General features: G+C 44.3%; 1 protein-coding gene across 8 annotated transcripts in view; it reads left to right on the top strand.

The window, feature by feature from the left end:
• The first annotated feature begins 918 nt into the window (after nt 1-918).
• Nucleotides 919-17,470, top strand: part of WDR31 (WD repeat domain 31) — a 42,370-nt gene continuing 25,818 nt past the window's right edge. The window contains exons 1-8 of one of the 8 annotated variants that reach the window (XM_061426549.1): nt 919-1,235; nt 5,298-5,425; nt 10,370-10,513; nt 10,945-11,077; nt 14,585-14,659; nt 15,575-15,719; nt 15,827-15,927; nt 17,066-17,133. In XM_061426549.1, coding sequence (XP_061282533.1) covers nt 10,398-10,513; nt 10,945-11,077; nt 14,585-14,659; nt 15,575-15,719; nt 15,827-15,927; nt 17,066-17,133 — 638 coding nt within the window. In that variant the 5' untranslated portion in view covers nt 919-1,235; nt 5,298-5,425; nt 10,370-10,397. The remainder of the gene's footprint in view (nt 1,236-5,297; nt 5,426-10,369; nt 10,514-10,944; nt 11,078-14,584; nt 14,660-15,574; nt 15,720-15,826; nt 15,928-17,065; nt 17,134-17,470) is intronic. The other 7 variants (XM_061426545.1, XM_061426548.1, XM_061426550.1 and 4 more) reach the window with 7 other exon arrangements.

Below are 17,470 nucleotides of genomic sequence, written 5' to 3'. Positions count from 1 at the left end.
GCAGGGAGGGACCTGGTAAGTCAACTCTGTAGCCGCGCTAAGCCTAACCTAGTATCCCAGGCAAAGTAATCAGTCTCTCCTGGTTGAAAGTTGCCAGGCTGTTATGAGAAACAGGGATGAAGTTTCTAGGCAGAGTCCTCGGCTCTGAACTAAGATTAATGTTGTAAATGGCAAGAAGGTGGATCCCAGCTCCTGTCAGGAGGAAATCTCCTAACAACAGACCACTAACTGATAAAGTAATGAATGTATCGTCACTGAGGGAGCATTAACAGAGGCTAGAGAAACTGTGATGCAGAGGCTTGGAGGGGATTCCCTCTCTGGGTCCAGTGATGGACCTCCATGGCCAGCCCTGACACTCTATGAAGGTAAATTTCCCTCACCATCTCAACTTCTGATCCTACAGATACCTAACTTTCAGAAACTCCATGAGTCTTCATTGAAGGCAGCTTTGCTGGGAGATCAGCACTGCAGGAGGCACCTATTAGGGTGCAAAAGAAATGTTGACTAGGGTCCTTTCCATTTATTCATTTGTTTATTCATTCAACACACATTCAACCAGCCGCTAGCAAATCCTGTGCTCTGTACTAGGAACAGAGAGATGACAAGACTCTAATCTAGAAGAAACTCAACTGTAACCACAAAAACTGTCTTGTAGCTGCTGTTAGTTTCTAGAACCGTCTTCCCAATGGATCTCAAGAAGTACTCCAGGGTCTCCTTGCTATGGTGTTGGGCTGTAAAGGTTTGATGAAAGAAAGAAAGAAAGGAATGGGGGTGTCTGAGACCTGGAGAAATGTACAAGGGAGGGATCTCTGCCTGAGCGGAATAAGGGAAAACTCCTAAGAAATAAAGCAACATCCCTATCTGAATGAATAGTTAAAAAGAAGACATTTATTAAGTGCTTTCTCAGTGGCTATTACAGTGATACATGGTTTCCTTGTATTATACAGATTCTCTGGCATTGGTGATCTTGAACACATCAATCCTATTTTCTGGAACCTTGTCCACGCACTGTTGCAGTAAGAAGGCGGCGGGGCGCTCTCGGCTCAACCTCCGAGAGACGTCAGGAGAACGGAACCCGGGTTCGGTGGCTGGCGAGGGCGCCCGGAGGGTTTTCGCAGGACTCCAGACCTAGCGACGCGCACTTCGTTGCTAAGGGCGGAGGCGCCGGAGGCTGCGGATGCCGTCGGGTTCGGCGTCCTCGTTGGGCCTCAGCTCCCGGCCCGGCCGGCCCGCCGGTGGGTATGGAGCCCGAGGCGGGAGGAAAGGGCGCAGCTGATGGGAGGGGAAGTGGGAACCCTCGCGCTCTCCGAGCCGAAGCCGCCTGACTGGCCGAAGCGGGGAGGGCGTTCCCGGGGCCCACCTTGGGTTGGGTGGCCTTACATCCAGTCTTGGGTGAACACCCCTCCATCCATTCCCACCCCCCACCCCCCACCCACCCCAGCCTCATCAAAAATAAGCTTTGGCCAAACGCTTAGAAGAGGCTCAGGGCATTTGTGTGATCTGAAAGGAAAAACTGCACAGAGTTTGTCCCCACAATTTGGGGCAACCTTGGGAGTTCTGACGTAGTGCTGATTCCCTAAATGATCTTGGGCAAGACCCTCTTATTCTCTGAGACGCTCTTTCCCCTACCGGTACCATTGGAAGGTCATATCGGACCATTTCCTACTTGCTTCTACCTGTGGTTTTGTTTCTGTTTGAGCTTTGGTTTTAGATTTCTTGGTCTTCCAGAGTGTAGTTTAGATAAGTGCAGAAGGAGATTTGGGGCGAAGGAGGGGGATATGAAATCATCATTTACATGAACAGTGGACCAGTAGTCCAGCTGAATAAGATCCAGTGCCCCAGCTTCACCCCTTTGTGACCTTTGGAAATGGAAAAAAGTGAAAGTGTTAGTCACTGTTTGTGACCCAGTTGACTGCCGCCCAAGCTCCTCTGTCTGTGGAATTCTCCAGGCAAGAATACTGGATGGAGTGTGTTGCTGTTCCCTTCTCCAGGGGATCTAACTGACCCTGGGATCAAACCCGGGTCTTGTGCATTGCAGGCAGATTCCTTACCATCTGAGTCTCCAGTCCCAGTTTCTTTATGGAAAGTGACAGGTGGAAATATTCTGGAGTGTACCAAGGAATGTTGCACTGGAAAGTTAAAAGAGAATTCTCTGAATTATGCTTAGAGTGACCATTGAGGGGCTTTCCTGGCAATTCAGTGGTTAAGGTTTCATGCTTCCACTGCAGGGGGCACAGGTTGGATCCCTGGTGAGGGTTCTAAGATCCCACATGATCCACAGTGAGGCCAAAAAATTAAATAAGATAAAAATTTAAAAATAGAGTGACCACTGAGGATCTTAAAGGCCTTTGGAGAGTAGCTTGGGGCAGAAATGAGTCCTAGGATTCAGATTTAGGCCTGATTTGACCTGGAATCAAGTCCTCTATGTGGAACGGGTCAGAGTAACTGCTACCTGGAAAATCTGTTATTGGACAGTGTTAAACGACCCGAATATTGTTGGGGGCTTCCCAGGTGGCACTAGTAGTAAAGAACCCACCTGCCAATTCAGGAGACATAAGAGACATGCCTTTGATCCCTGGGTTGGAAAGATCTTCTGGAGGAGGGCATAGCAACCCACTCCAGTATTCTTGCCTGGAGAATCCCACGGATTGAGGAGCCTTGTGGGCTATAGTCCACAGGGTTGCAGAGTCAAACACACCTGAAGCAATTTAGCATGTATGCACATATTGTTGCTGCTGCTGCTGCTGCTTCAGTCGTGTCCGACACTGTGCGACCCCATAGACGGCAGCCCACCAGACTCCCCCGTCCCTGGGATTCTCCAGGCAAGAACACTGGAGTGGGTTGTCATTTCCTTCTCCAACGCATGAAAGTGAAAAGTGAAAGTGAAGTCACTCAGTCGTGTCCGACTTTTAGCGGCCCCATGGACTGCAGCCCACCAGGCTCCTCCGTGCATGGGATTTTCCAGGCAAGAGTACTGGAGTGGGGTGCCATTGCCTTCTCTGCACATATTGTTAGGTCCTTAAAAAAAGCTTGCCAAGCAGACTCTCCCACCTTAGTATTCCATTCATTCATTCATTCAAGAGATATTTGCCTTGCATCTGTTTTCCTAGGCCATGCTTAAAGCGTAAATACAAAAATGAATAAGACATTTTCCTTCCTCTCAAGTATACTGCAGGTTCACAATATAAACTATGGCAGATAACTTGAATAGTGTTTTCATTTCTTAGTCTACAGCAACATGGACATTATCCAAGTACATGTATTTTGTTCTCAAGATTTTAAATCGCCTTGCTATATCATATCTGGGCTTCCCGGGTGGTGCAGTGGTAAAGCATCCTCCTGCAATGCAGAAGGCACAAGAGACGCAGATTCAATCCCTGGGTCAGGAAGATTCCCCCGGAAAAGGATGGCAACCCACTCCAGTATTCTTGACTGGAAAATTCCATGGACAGAGGAGCCTGGCGAGCTACAGTCAGTGGGGATGCAAAGAGTCAGACACAACTGAGCGAGTGGGAGCATCCTTTCCTTTCACATAATATCTAACATAATGAATTCTTAGCCTTAGTGTGATCAGTCACTCTGGTCAGGAGACATAATTGGCTTCAGTTTAATATACTCCAGACTCACTTTCACATGTGTATACTCTCTGTGTATATTTGTAATGTATGTTTAATATGTGTGTATTAAGAGTAGAATTAATAATAGTGAACATTGCCGCTTTTAGCATTGCTATCTCTGTCAATCCAGTAACCATTCTGGTAGTCATCATTTGTTACTAACAATCTGCAGCTGGAACCAAGAGCTTGAAATGCACTAGCTTTTGCAGAGAGGGAGTATAGTAAGCTGGTAGGGAGCAAAGCCCCTGGAGTCCAAATGCCTGTACTCAGGTTTCAGCTAGGACACTTACTTGCAACTTATGTGTAAACTTGGGCAAGTAATTTAACATCTCTGTGCCTGACTTTTCTCATCTGCAAAATGAAGATAGTAACGTCTATCTCAGAGGCTTGTGGAATAGATTAAATGAGTTAAATATAAAGCGCTTAAAAAAGTCCTTGGCATATTTTAAGTGCTGTTTTAAAAAATATTTATTTATTTATTTGTTTGGATTTCCCAGGTGGCTCAGTGGAAAAGAATCCCCCTGTGATGCAGGAGACTTGGGTTTGGTCCCTGGGTCAGGAAGATCCCCTGGAGGAGGATGGCAACCCACTCTAGTATTCTTGCCTGGAAAATCCCATGGACAGAGGAGCCTAGCAGGTTGAAGTCCATGGGGTCGCAAAGAGTTGGACCCAACCTAGCTACTAACCAAGAGCAACAGCCAATTTATTTGGTTGCTCTGGGTCTTAGTTTTAGCACACAGGATCTTTAGTTGCGGCGTGTGAGATCTGGTTCCCTGACCAGGGGTGGCATCCTGGCCCTCTGCATTGAGAGCTTGGAGTCTTAGTCATTGGACCACCAGAGATGTCCCTAAGTGCTATTTTTAATCTTCACAGAAGCTGAGTGTAGAGATATTATCCTGTTTTACACATTGGAAACTGAGACTTAGAGAGGTTCAGGAACTTGCCCAAGACTGAACGAAGCAGAACTATAATTCAGACGCAGGCCTCATTTCAAGGCTAATGCGCCTAATGAAATGTTATTCTGACTGTTTTGTGCTGCTCTTAGTAATTAGAATAAGATCAATCAATAATTAGAGTTTATCTGAATGCTTAAAATTTAGTTGTTAAAATGCTGTAAAGCTGTTTCTTCTTTGTAGATGTTTATAGTGGAAATTCTGGGCTAGAAGTCAAGAGCTCTACCTAGTTAGAATTTTGAGCAAATGATGTTTCTGCCCATATTCTGCAGATCTTTAAATAAAGAGTTTATATGTGATGATTTTGAGAAACTGTTTCTACTTAAAGTAATATTTTAAAAATTCATACTTAAAGTATTATTTTAAACAGAAGAATTTGCCTTTCTCACAAAAACAGTAAGCTTGGAAGTAAGCAGTCACTCCTGAAGATTTTTGACGAATGAAAATATTACTATGAGTAAAATTAAAATATTTAATGATGAGTTTAAATATATCCTGTTTTGCATATTTAAAAATAGTTGTATAATTAACATTATGGTATAGTTTCCCTAAGTATTGGAAATGTGCAAGTTATAAAATCTTTGAATTTTGCAAGATAAATCTTTGTGAGGGGAAATGACACTTAACAATGTCTTTAACAGTTTCTTATTTACCTTGTAAATCTCCTTTCAGTACAAACATATGGTTAGAGAAGAGATTAATCTAATTGTCTTTTCACTAATTACAGAGATTAGGAAGTGGCTGCCTGAACTATTTTCCAAAGGATAGCTTTACAAAGCAGCAGCTCACCAAGTTTACAAAGTTTACAACTTGACAAATACGGCAGTTCACCAAGAAGATCCCACTGGTTTGGGTGTAAGTAATTCTAAAGATTTTCTTTTCCGTAGATTGTCCCATGAATATGCTTCAGATAGGAAGTATGGCTCTCAGAAGATACCAGCTAAAAATCCAATCAGTTTTAAGCAGAGTCAATCCATTTATAGCATCAGTGACCTAGATCTGTGGGTGGCATCTGTCCTTAGTTTGATGGCAGTGTTAAAAAATGGGTTAGGTTGGCAAATAGGAAGCCCTGCAATCTCTCATCTAACTACAGCAGTACAACACTGCAAGCTTTTTGAGAACTCCTGGAATTTTTCCTGGGGACATATTTGTGGTAACTGAAAAACTAGGTTCCCCTCTTGATGAGTGTCAAGCCAAAAATACACAGCCAAGCCAAAGAGCAGAAGAAAGGATTTACAACTTGCAGCAAGTTGAGAGAACAGGGATGCTTGCCCAAACTGTGTCTCTCGGAACAGCAAAACTGGAGAAGTTTTAAGATAAGAGTGCACGCATGTATACAAAACGGCTCAGGTGGTGTATGCATATTCATAAGGGGCTTGAGTAGAGGAGAGTTCAGCATAAATTTGGGACACAGGTTGTCAGAGTCACAGCTTTAGTTGATTAAGTCACCAGGGTCAGCAGAGGTCAGCATCATCATTCCTTAAGTACCAGATAGTCTTGTGGTTCAGAGAAGGCAATGGCACCCCACTCCAGTACTCTTGTCTGGAAAATCCCATGGATGGGGGAGCCTGGTGGGCTACAGTCCATGGGATCGCACAGAGTCGGACACAACTGAGGAGACTTAGCAGTAGCAGCAGCAGTCTTGTGATTGAGTGTTTGAGGGGGTTTGGATCCTGCACTATAGCTCAAGAACGTGCCTCTTGCTATCCTGTACCTTCGAAACAGAACCGGGAGTCCTTTTTTTAAAATTTTAAACATTATCTAGTATTTCAGCTCTGCTGGGTCTTTGTTGCTGCATGGGCTTTCTCTGCTTGTGGTGTGTGGGTTTCTCATTGCAGTAGCTTCTCTTGTTGCAGAGCACAGGTTCTAACAGGCTTCAGTAGTCATGGCTCCCAGGCTGTAAAGCACAGGCTGAGTTGTTGTCATGCACAGGCTTAGTTGCTTTGTGGCATGTGGGATCTTCCTGGACCAAGGGTCAAACCTGTGTTCCCTGCACTGGCAGGGGAATTCCTTATACCTGAGCCACCAGGGAAGCCAAAGAACTGGGAATTTTTACAATTGATTTATCATCTCCCTGGAGAAGGAAATGGCAACCCACTCCAGTATTCTTGCCTAGAAAATCCCATGGATGGAGGAGTCTGGGAGGCTACAGTCCATGGAGTTGCAAAGAATCGGACACAACTGAGTGACTTCACTTGATGTGGTCAAGAGCAAGCCTCTGGCCAGGCTTAGATCACAAAATGTCTAGGCCTATAATGGTTCTCTATGTCGAAGAAGTTCCATCTGGTTCTCTTCCTCTGGGAACCCTCTGGTCTATCCGGCAACACTTGTGCTTGTTACAGAGAACCCTATATCATCTGAACTAGAAGAGCCCTTCAGTTCAGTTCAGTCGCTCAGTCGTGTCCAACTCTTTTCGATCCCATTAACCGCAGCACGCCAGGCCTCCCTGTCCAACACCAACTCCCAGAGTTTACCCAAACCCATGTTCGTTGAGTCGGTGATGCCATCCAGCCATCTCATCCTCTGTCATCCCCTTCTCCTCCTGCCCCCAATCCCTCCCAGCATCAGAGTCTTCTCCGATGAGTCAACTCTTTGCATGAGGTGGCCAAAGTTTTGGAGTTTCAGCTTCAGCATCATTCCTTCCAAAGAAATCCCAGGGCTGATCTCCTTCAGAATGGACTGGTTGGATCTCCTTGCAGTCCAAGGGACTCTCAAGAGTCTTCTCCAATACCACAGTTCAAAAGCATCAATTCTTCGGCACTCAGCTTTCTTCACAGTCCAATTCTCACATCCAGAGCCCTTAGGTTTGCTGTTTCACAACACATGTGTCTGTCACATCGTGCAAGCCGCTTGAAGTACAGAGAAGGATATGAGAGTCCGTTGTCTTACGGAGCATCCAGTCTGCTCGTAATCTTGGAGTCTGGTGTCCGTGTTTATGCATTAGAGGAGGAGCTCCACGACACACGACACACGTGAGACGAGGCGAGCCTGGCGCCAGAGCCCAGAGCTCTTGATGCCACTCGCTGTGTTCTGTCCACTGCATTTGCTTCTGTCCCTTGTCAACTTAAAGAATATTCACCACCTAAAAGTTGAGAGTTACGTTTTATTCGGTAGGAATTTTTAGGACTTCATGCTCGGGAGGCGACATCTCAAGTAATCCCAAGAGAACTATTCCAAGGAGGTGAGGGGGTGAGCTCAGATATATAGGAGTTTTGCAATAAAGGGCAGGTAGTCTGAACATCAAAAAATTATTGTTAATTAAAGAAAACCACACACACAAACAACAAAAAAAAGAAAACCAGATGCATCAAGTTAGGGAATTTAGCACTTTTCTATGTATGGGAAGATGCAAGAGTCTGGGCTCACTGAAATCATTCCTTGGATCTGCAGGATACTTTTCCTATCCTGAATTTCCTCAGGACTCACCAGCTCACCGTAGTCTGTGGCTGCAACTCCTGATGACTGTGACATCCTTTGTTTCCCGATATGGCAGGAAATAGTCCATTTCTCACTGGTTACCTGTTCTTTTCAGGAGGTCAATTCTGGCAGCTTTCAAATGTAGGCTGAAATTCTTCTGGAAAGCTGTGGTGGGTTTGTTGTTGTTTTTTAAGTGTTTTGTTGTTGTTTTCATCTATTTTGTTGAAGTATAGTTGGTTTACAATGTGGTGTTTATTTCTGCTGTACAGTAAAGCGATTGTTATGCATATATATACACATACTCTTTTTCATTCTGGTCTATCACCGAATGTCGGCTGTAGTTCCCTGTGTGATACAGCAGGACCTCGGTGCTCATCCATCCTGTGTGACCATCTGCACCTGCTAGTCCCGAACTCCCAGTGCATTGCTGCCCCTCGCCCCTCGGCAGCCGCACGTCTGTTCTCTGTGTCTGTCAGTCTGTTTCTGCTTTGTAGGTAGGCTCATTTGTGTCATATTTCAGATTCCGTGTATAAGTGATAACATACGGGATCACTCCTCTTTCTGACTTACTTCACCAAGTGTGATCATCTCTAGTTGCATTCACACTGATGCAGATGGCATTATTTCATTCATTTTTGTGGCTGAGTAATATTCCATTGTGTGTCTATGTACTACATCTTCTTTATGCATTCATATGTCAGTGGGCATTTAGGTTGTTTTTATCTTGGCTATTATAAATAAATAGTGCTGCCATGAACATTAGGGTACACTTATATTTTCAAATTATGGTTTTCTCCATATATATGCCCAGGAATGGAATTGCAGGATCACATGGCAACTCTATCTTTAGTTTTTGAGGGACCTCCATAGAGTGGAAAACTGTGGGGTTTTTTTAAAGGTAAGGATATGGGACTTCCCTGGTGGTCCAATGGTTAAGACTCTGAGCTTCCGCTACAGGGATCCTGGGTTTGATCCCTGGTCTGGGAACTAGGATCCTGCATGGAGAATACTTGGTGAGTTTTAGCTGCTATTTCTCGTTATAGACTATTCTTCCTAGAACTAGGTAGGCTCATCATTCCCATAAGAAACTCGTCTCCTAGCATTTCTTTAAGCAGAGCCCTGGAAGAGATGGTGACTGGATACTCCCACCTCTACCCTCTGCCATCTCAGGGGACAGCTAATTGAGTAGCAGACGAACGTTACCCAGAGTAGCTGAGACTAGGTCCTAGTCATGTACCTGCAGTCCCATCAGATGTCCACACTGGCCACATATTCTGATCTTGACACTAAAACCGAGATATTTTAAAAATATTTACTTATTAACTCTTTTAAAAATAATAAACCTTATTGCATGTAAACATAAATAATTTTATGAAAAATAAATATTCTTTTGAAAACACACAAAAATGTTTGATTGGAAGAGAACAGTATTGTTTTACATTTTTGCAAATCTCTTTACTGTTTGGCTTAAACAGAAGACAGTTGGATCCTCATGTCTGCTTCTGCATTCAATCTATTGCAGTATGTTGTTTGCATTGTAGTATAAGCAGAAAGTCAGGACTCACATGGAGACGTAGTTGGGAAAAGGATTTCACAGACTCCCTGCAAGGGTCTCAGGAACCCCCAGCAGTCCTGATATCACACTGTGAGACCTGCCGGTCAGGTCATTACCTGTATTGTCTCCCGCGTCTCATTCTTATTACAGAATAACCTCATGACCCTGGAAAGTATTTAATAGCAGTCCCACAAGCTAGGAAGGTTATGGCCTTTTAGAATAACTAAAGCTCTTTTTCAAGAAGCTTACTGGTATAGATTGGTTTTTTTTTTTTTTTTTGGCCTTGCCTCAAAACTTATGGGATCTCAATAAGTGAAAGCGCCAAATCCTAACCAGTGGACCACCAGGGAATTCCCAGTACTTCATTCCTTTTAATGGCTGAAAAATGTTCCATGGTATGCGTAAACCACATTTTGTTTATTCATCCATTGATGGACACTTGGGTTGTTGCTAGCTTTTGACTGTTGTGAACAGTGCTGCTCTGAACATACATGTTTAAATTTTGGATTGAACACCTGTTTTCAATTCTTCGGACTATATACCCAGGAGTAGAATTGTTGGATCACATAGTGATTCTATATTTGACTTACTGGGGAGCATCTTAATATTTTTAAAGTTAGTTTTGTTTTTGTTTATCTGCAAATGCTGTATGGTGGGATGCTGCCTTCCCAGGGCCATAAGAGTGTGAGGCAGGGAAAGGAGGAAAACCAAATGCCTACAGTTAGTCTTTTTAAAAAAAAAAAGAAAAGGTTTTAGCATAACCATAATACCTGCCGTTCTTGTGCCTCCCAGAGTTAACAGTGTGTATTCTTCTTTTTACCAAACAGGGAACACAACTTCCAGCAGCCCCAAGGGATGCTGCTACTCAGGTGCCATCTGAAACGAGCTCTTCCCCAGAAGGTCTCTTGCAGGTTCTGTGCAGTGATGGGGAAACTGCAGAGCAAATTCAAACACAGCACTTACAAATACAGGTATAGCAGTCTGCCCTCGGGTGGGATCCCCAGTTTTGTGCCCCATGACAATTCTTTCCTATAGAAAGAGAAGGCCTGGAGCCATCGTTGATGCTCTCCCTGAACAGTCAGTTTGGTCTATTTCCTTTTGGATAAGAAACATCTTAGTTGCTAGTGCCTACAGCCCCATGGCGAGGGGTCCCACATCTTTGGGAATCATCTCTAGAGCAAGCAAAGACTCTGGGTTTCTTCCTTCATCAGACCCCAGTCACCCACTCATTCTGAGCATTTACAGAGTTAATAATGCCATTTCTGGTGACATCAGTGTGTCTCCTTTCTCTACTCCCTTTCTGTCTTTCTCCTCAGCCTGGCCTTGTGGTCCACACTCTCTTCCCCTTGCTCCACTGTGCACCCTACACCGTGGGGCTCCTCATTTTCCATCCTCTATTTAGCAGGCCTGATGGATTTATCGAAGAGAAGATTCAAACTAAAGCCTTTCAAGAGTATAGCCCAGCTCACGTGGATACCGTCTCTGTTGTTGCTGCTCTGAACTCAGACCTCTGTGTCTCCGGAGGAAAAGATAAGGTGGGGTTTGCAGTGCTTCCCAGGGAACCAGCTTATTGCAGAGAAGGGCAGATGTTTGGAAAGGAAGTGCTGGCTTTTCATTTCCGGCAGCAGGGTTGAATAGTGTAAAAATATGCGCTTTAGAGTTAAAAAGACTGGGTTTAAATTCCTAGTCTGCTGCTTCCTGTTACTTTGGGCAAGTCTTTTCATTTTCTTGAGCTTCAGGCTCCTTATTATTAAATGCGGGTAGTAATGCCAACCACCCGGGATAGTTGTGAGGATTAAATGGGAATGCCCTCAGCACTCTGCAAGACCACCCACATGCTTCTTATAAATGACAAATATTACTCCAGCCTATCCATTTTTACACCTGCATGCACACAGGAGTTATTTATCAGCAAAAGGAAAGTTCTAGTCTCTTTTATGCATCTCTTTTGCCAAAACATCTACCAATACTTAGAGACTGCTCCCATTTTCAGTGTAAATCTGGTTGCTTTATCTCCCTCATACCTGGATCTGTCATAGCACTCAGACCTAGGCTCTTGCTAGCAGAAATGCTGATTCTTTCATAACAAATAATGCCTCTAATCTTCAATGGCCATTTAGAATCTTCAGATTCCATTTTCATACTGTATTTCACTGATTCTAAGATGTGCGTGTTTCCACATTTTAACACCTCTGAAATCAGGATGCATCCAGAAATTGGTAATAACATCATTTAATTGGCAGCATTTTGTTTTAACATCTAGACATGAAATTATATTTCTATGATCCTCAGCTGTGAGGGGTAGATGGTGCGAGGATTAGCCTCTCTATTTTGCAGGTTATGAAACAGGGATTTAACTAGGTCATAGTACTGAACTACAGAGATGGGCCAGAGAATGCTTCTGAATCCTGTTTATGGGGAGAAATACAACAAAATACTAAAATGTATTCCTGGAAAAAGGATGGGAAGACAATTTTCATAATGATTCTCTCTGGCAGATGGGATTATGGATGAGATTTTTTGAAATTAAAAAAAAAGTATGGGGACTTCCCTGGTGATCCAGTGGCTAAGACTCTATGCTTATAATGCAGGGGGCCCGGGTTCGAGCCCTTGTCTGTGAACTCTATCCCACGTGGTGCAACTAAAGACCCTGCGTGCTGCAGTGAAGAGTGAAGATCTCACACGCCTCAACTAAGACATGTCGCAGCCAAATAAATAAATAAATATTAAAAAAATATATGATCTGTTTCACAACAGTGTAAATGTACTTTTATTTTTTTGGCCATGCCACATGGCGCGTGAGATCTTAGTTCGCCAGTTCAGTTCAGTCACTCAGTCGCGTCCGACTCTTTGCAACCCCATGGACTGCAGCACGTCAGGCCTCCCTGTCCATCACCAACTCCTGGAGTTTATTCAAACTCATGTCCATTGGGTCGGTGACACCATCTAACCATCTCATCTTCTGTCGTCCCCTTCTCCCACCTTCAATCTTTCCCAGCATCAGGGTCTTTTCAAATGAGTCAGTTCTTCGCATCAGGTGGCCAAAGTATTGGAGTTTCAGCTTTAGCATCAGTACCTCCAATGAATATTCAGGACTGATCTCCTTTAGGATGGACTGGTTGGATCTCCTTGCAGTCCAAGGGACTCTCAAGAGTCTTCTCCAACACCACAGTTCAAAAGCATCAGTTCTTTGGTGCTCAGCTTTCTTTATAGTCCAACTCTCACATGCATACATGACTACTGGAAAAACCATAGCTTTGACTATACAGACCTTTGTTGGCAAAGTAATGTCTCTACTTTTGAATATGCTATCTAGCTTGGTCATAACTTTCCTTCCAAGGAGCAAGTGTCTTTGAATTTCATGGCTGCAGTCACCATCTGCAGTGATTTTGGAGCCCCCAAAAATAAAGTCTGACACTGTTTCCCCATCTATTTGCCATGAAGTGATGGGACCGGATGCCATGATCTTAGTTTTCTGAATGTTGAATTTTAAGCCAACTTTTTCACTCTCCTCTTTCACTTTCATCAAGAGGCTCTTCAGTTCCTCTTTGTTTTCTCCCGTAAGGGTGGTGTCATCTGCATATCTGATGTTATTGATATTTCTCCCGGCAATCTTGATTCCAGCTTGTGCTTCCTCCAGCCCAGCATTTCTCATGATGTACTCTGCATATAAGTTAAAAAAGCAGGGTGACAATATACAGCCTTGACGCACTCCTTTCCCGATTTGGAACCAGTTTGTTGTTCATGTCCAGTTCTAACTGTTGCTTCCTGACCTGCATACAGATTTCTCAGGAGGCTGGTCAGGTGGTCTGGTATTCCCATGTCTTTAAGAATTTTTACAGTTTGTTGTGATACACACAGTCAAAGGCTTTGGCATAGTCAATAAAGCAGAAGTAGATGTTTTTCTGGAACTCTCTTGATTTTTCAATGATCCAGTGGATGTTGGCAATTTGATCTCTAGTTCCTCTGCCTTTTCTAAAGCCAGCTTGAACATCTGGAAGTTCACAGTTCACATCCTGCTGAAGCTTGGCTTGGAGAATTTTGAGCATTACTTTGCTAGCATGTGACATGAGTACAATTGTGCGGTAGTCTGAACATTCTTTGGCATTGCCTTTCTTTGGGATTGGAATGAAAACTGACCTTTTCCAGTCCTGTGACCACTGCTGAGTTTTCCAAATTTGCTGGCATATTGAGTGCAGCACTTTCACAGCATCATCTTTTAGGATTTGAAATAGCCAGGGATCAAACCCATGCCCCCTGCACTGGAAGTGCAGAATCATAACCCCTGGACCACCAGGGAATTCCCTGAATATACTTTTTTTTTTTTTTTTTTTTAACAGCACTGTGCAGTTTTATTAACCATTCAAGTACAGTAGCGTCTGTAAGATTGGGACAGAATTGGGATTTAAAAGTGAACATATTCAGCATCTAACAATTTGAAAGAAGCCACTACATACTGTTTTCACAGACATGTTTCCATGGAGCCAATACAGTACTAGCCATTAACCCAGCACACCAGATGTACTGAAGTAGAAAAGATGCAACAAGAAAAATAGCTACATTAGAAAGACTTCAACACTTTAGAAAAAGAGTAAAACACTTTTCGTTTCTCCCCTTCAGCCCCTAAAACAACATCATACCGTCTGAATCTACCTATACAGTCCTACATCACTGAATATACTTTTAACACTACTAAATTATACATCTAAAAATGATTAAGATGGTAATTTTTTTTTTTTAAGTAGAGAAAAAAAATCTAATCCCATGTAGATTTTCCTTCAGCATCTACACCCAGAACCTCAAACTAAACCAGATGCCCCTGGGGAGTGTTATCCCAAACCCATCATTAAGGCCCAGACGCTTCCGTGGAGTGGCCCAGTGGCTGTGGAAGAGACAGAGAGCTCAAACTTGGGGAGCATGAGGAGCTACAATAAAACCTTGGTAGAAATGGAGAAATTAGGTAGAGAACAAGATAAAGGCTTGTAGTTTCAGCTAAACAAAAAAAATCAATTAAACTAAAATATTCTACTGACTCTCTGCAGACAGCTGTGGCCTATAACTGGAGAACTGGGAATGTGGTGAAAAGGTTCAAAGGACATGAGCGTGAAATCACCAAGGTAATTGTCATATGATCAGCATCACGAGGAAATTTGGAATTGAATAAAGGAACGCCTGTAGCTCTCGGTAGTAAGAGTCGTTGAATATTTCAGTATTAAGGAAAAATGCAGAGGTTTCATTTGACGTCACCATGGGAAGCCCCACTCGCACCAGAGGAAACCATTCACTCAGCTACAGTCACAGGCATAGTAGACACAGTTTTTGTCACCGTTAAGCTCTTCCCGGGTAGCGCTAACCCACCTGCCAGTGCAGGAGATGTAAGAGACATGGGTTTGATCCCTGGGTTGGGAAGATCCCCTGGAGGAAGGCATGGCAACCTACTCCAGTATTCTTGCCTGGAGAATCCCAGGGACAGAGGAGCCTGGTGGGCTACGGTCCATAGTGTTGCAAAGAGTTGGACACGACTGAATCGACTTAGCACATAGCACAGCACAGGTAGTAAATAGAGAACAGCTGAGATTAACTCCCCCTGCCCTGTCCTAACTCACCAGGGTCATGTATCGAAGCCTTACTGTTTACTCTAGTTAAGAAAATGACAAACTCTCCATACTGAGGAAACTTTTAGTCTAGTTGGGGAAATTTTTTAAAAGCTAGAAACAGGTAAATAATTAATTGTTAAAGAGCATGACAGAGTAGACTGAGATTTCAGCAAAAATGATGGAGAATGTCAGATTATGTAATTCCCCTCTCTGAAGTCCACCTACATGAACCAAAAATTGAGAAGCAAACTCCACCGTAATGAGACAGTATCAGCGACAGCCACAGAGCACAGACTCTGTTTACCTGCCAGATACAGTGCATTCTGAACCAGCCTGAGAGCGAACACCAGGCTCTAGCACTTTTATCTCCAGGCTTTTTCCATTTTTAACGTCCAAACAAGCACACTAGAGCTGTCTTTTTTTTTTTTTGAGCAGATAGCGTGTATTTACAAATCAAGCCAGTTCTTCAGTGCCTCTCGCGATAAGATGGTCATGATGTGGGACTTACAGAGCTCCTCACAGCCGAGACAGCAGTTTTCTGGCCACACCATGGTGGTCACTGGACTGACGGTGAGTCCAGGTGAGGTTAAAGCCAACGTCTTCCCAACACCAATACTGTGGTACTTTTCTGAAAAGCCCTGTCCCAAGTCCATTTCATGGACCATGTTCTTGCCATTTTTCCCTAAGATTCATCACAACTGTGTACCGGCTCCCGTGACAACACCCTGCTCTTGTGGGATGTGGGGACTGGACAGTGTGCAGAGAGAGCTTCAGTCTCCAGGAACCTGGTACGAACTCAAACTTGGTCCAGAGGAGGGCAACAGAAGGGAGCCTGGGGTGAGGAAGAGCCCAGGAGAGAGACGTGGAGACTGCATGACCAGGCCTTAGAGTCTTGGGTCCTAATTACTGCTCGCCCCTAACTAAGGTCTTCTGCTCCAGAGAACAACTCCACTAGTTTATATTGGAGTTTTAAATGGTGTCCTCACTTATGCCTTCAAAACATAGTTATTCCATATCGTCTGTGGGCCAGGCACTGTGCCAGAAGCAGGGTTAGTGGCCCAGGGCTTGGTTCCTGGCCTCCAGAAGCTCACAGTTTATGCTTATCATGTGTTCAGTATATGTAACATTATGCAGAGAAATTAGCATGACCTTTTGCTATTTGTATAATTTGATTTGCTTATGAAGACCAGTGTTTGCCGGTAGCAGACTGATGTCAACTCCACTGCCTATGAGGTTAGTCATACCTGGGTTTAAAGCATGGATACATCACTTTTTAGCTGTATTAACCCAAGAAAGTTACTAGAAGTCTCGGTGTCTTCATTTATAAAATGGGGAGAACTGTATCACCCGACATGGCAGTGTCCTATAGTGGTTGTCAGACGTTAGTCACGTGATCTTTTCGAGTTTTGAAGACAACTGCCAGTGGCAAGCTGTGCTCGCCTGTGCCCTCCGTATTTGTGTAGGCTGCTGGAAGAAGTGAAAACCGTGTTGCCTCGGGTTGTTTTGAAAACTGTTTCACGCATATCCAGCAGGGGGCTGCAGGGATAAAGGGAAACAGGGACACGCTTCCTGAACCCGAGGAGGCCTCAAATTAGTGTTTCATCGGTCCCACTTGAAAGCAGAGGCCGCTCTCCTTAGCTGCCACTCGGCCAGCGGTGTTTGGGTTTCAGACACTCTGAGAGTGCTGCATGCATTTCGAGGCTCACGCCTGGTCCAGGTGCTTCCGTTGCTGCTGATAACATAGGAGCTACAGCTTGAGCATGACCGGTGGGCCTCTGCACCACATAAAATCCCTCTTAAGTCAGATGTGCTAGGCTCAGCATCCTTGAGAAGTGACGACAGGGATGCTCTTTAGTGACATTTACAGAAATTACAGTGGAGAAATGGCATGGTGTGGAGAAGTTTTGAAACTTTTGCTTTTTCCAGGTCACTCACTTGTGCTGGGTCCCCCGAGAACATTACATACTCCAGACCTCCGAGGATAAAACCATCAGGTGGGCTTACCGAGCAGCAGTGCAGGTGTTTCTGGTGAAGGTCTATGGCTCCCGTGCTTACCTGACTCTCTTCCTGCTCTGCTTCTCTGCGTTGCTGTGCCTTGTCCAGGGCCTTCCCCTCCTCTGCACTTTGCCAGTGCTGGTGTCTCTCTGATCTGGCCCCGCAGATCACCTGGATAGAGGTTAAATGGCAGGAGGTCAGCTTGTTCTGGCTGGTTTTTAGAAGCAGCTGATTCTGCCAGCCCTGACTGTGGGAACGTGTTCATTAACCTCAGGGTCCGTTGCTTGCTTGTCCCACCCCTTAAAGTGGCCCTTACTGGGCTCCAGGTGTTCTCAA

This window comes from Bos javanicus, chromosome 8, assembly GCF_032452875.1.
Source record: "Bos javanicus breed banteng chromosome 8, ARS-OSU_banteng_1.0, whole genome shotgun sequence".
In the NCBI taxonomy this organism is placed as follows: domain Eukaryota; kingdom Metazoa; phylum Chordata; class Mammalia; order Artiodactyla; family Bovidae; genus Bos; species Bos javanicus.
The sequence above is the reverse complement of the archived record's forward strand: the minus strand, read 5'-3'. Positions and strand labels throughout refer to the sequence as shown.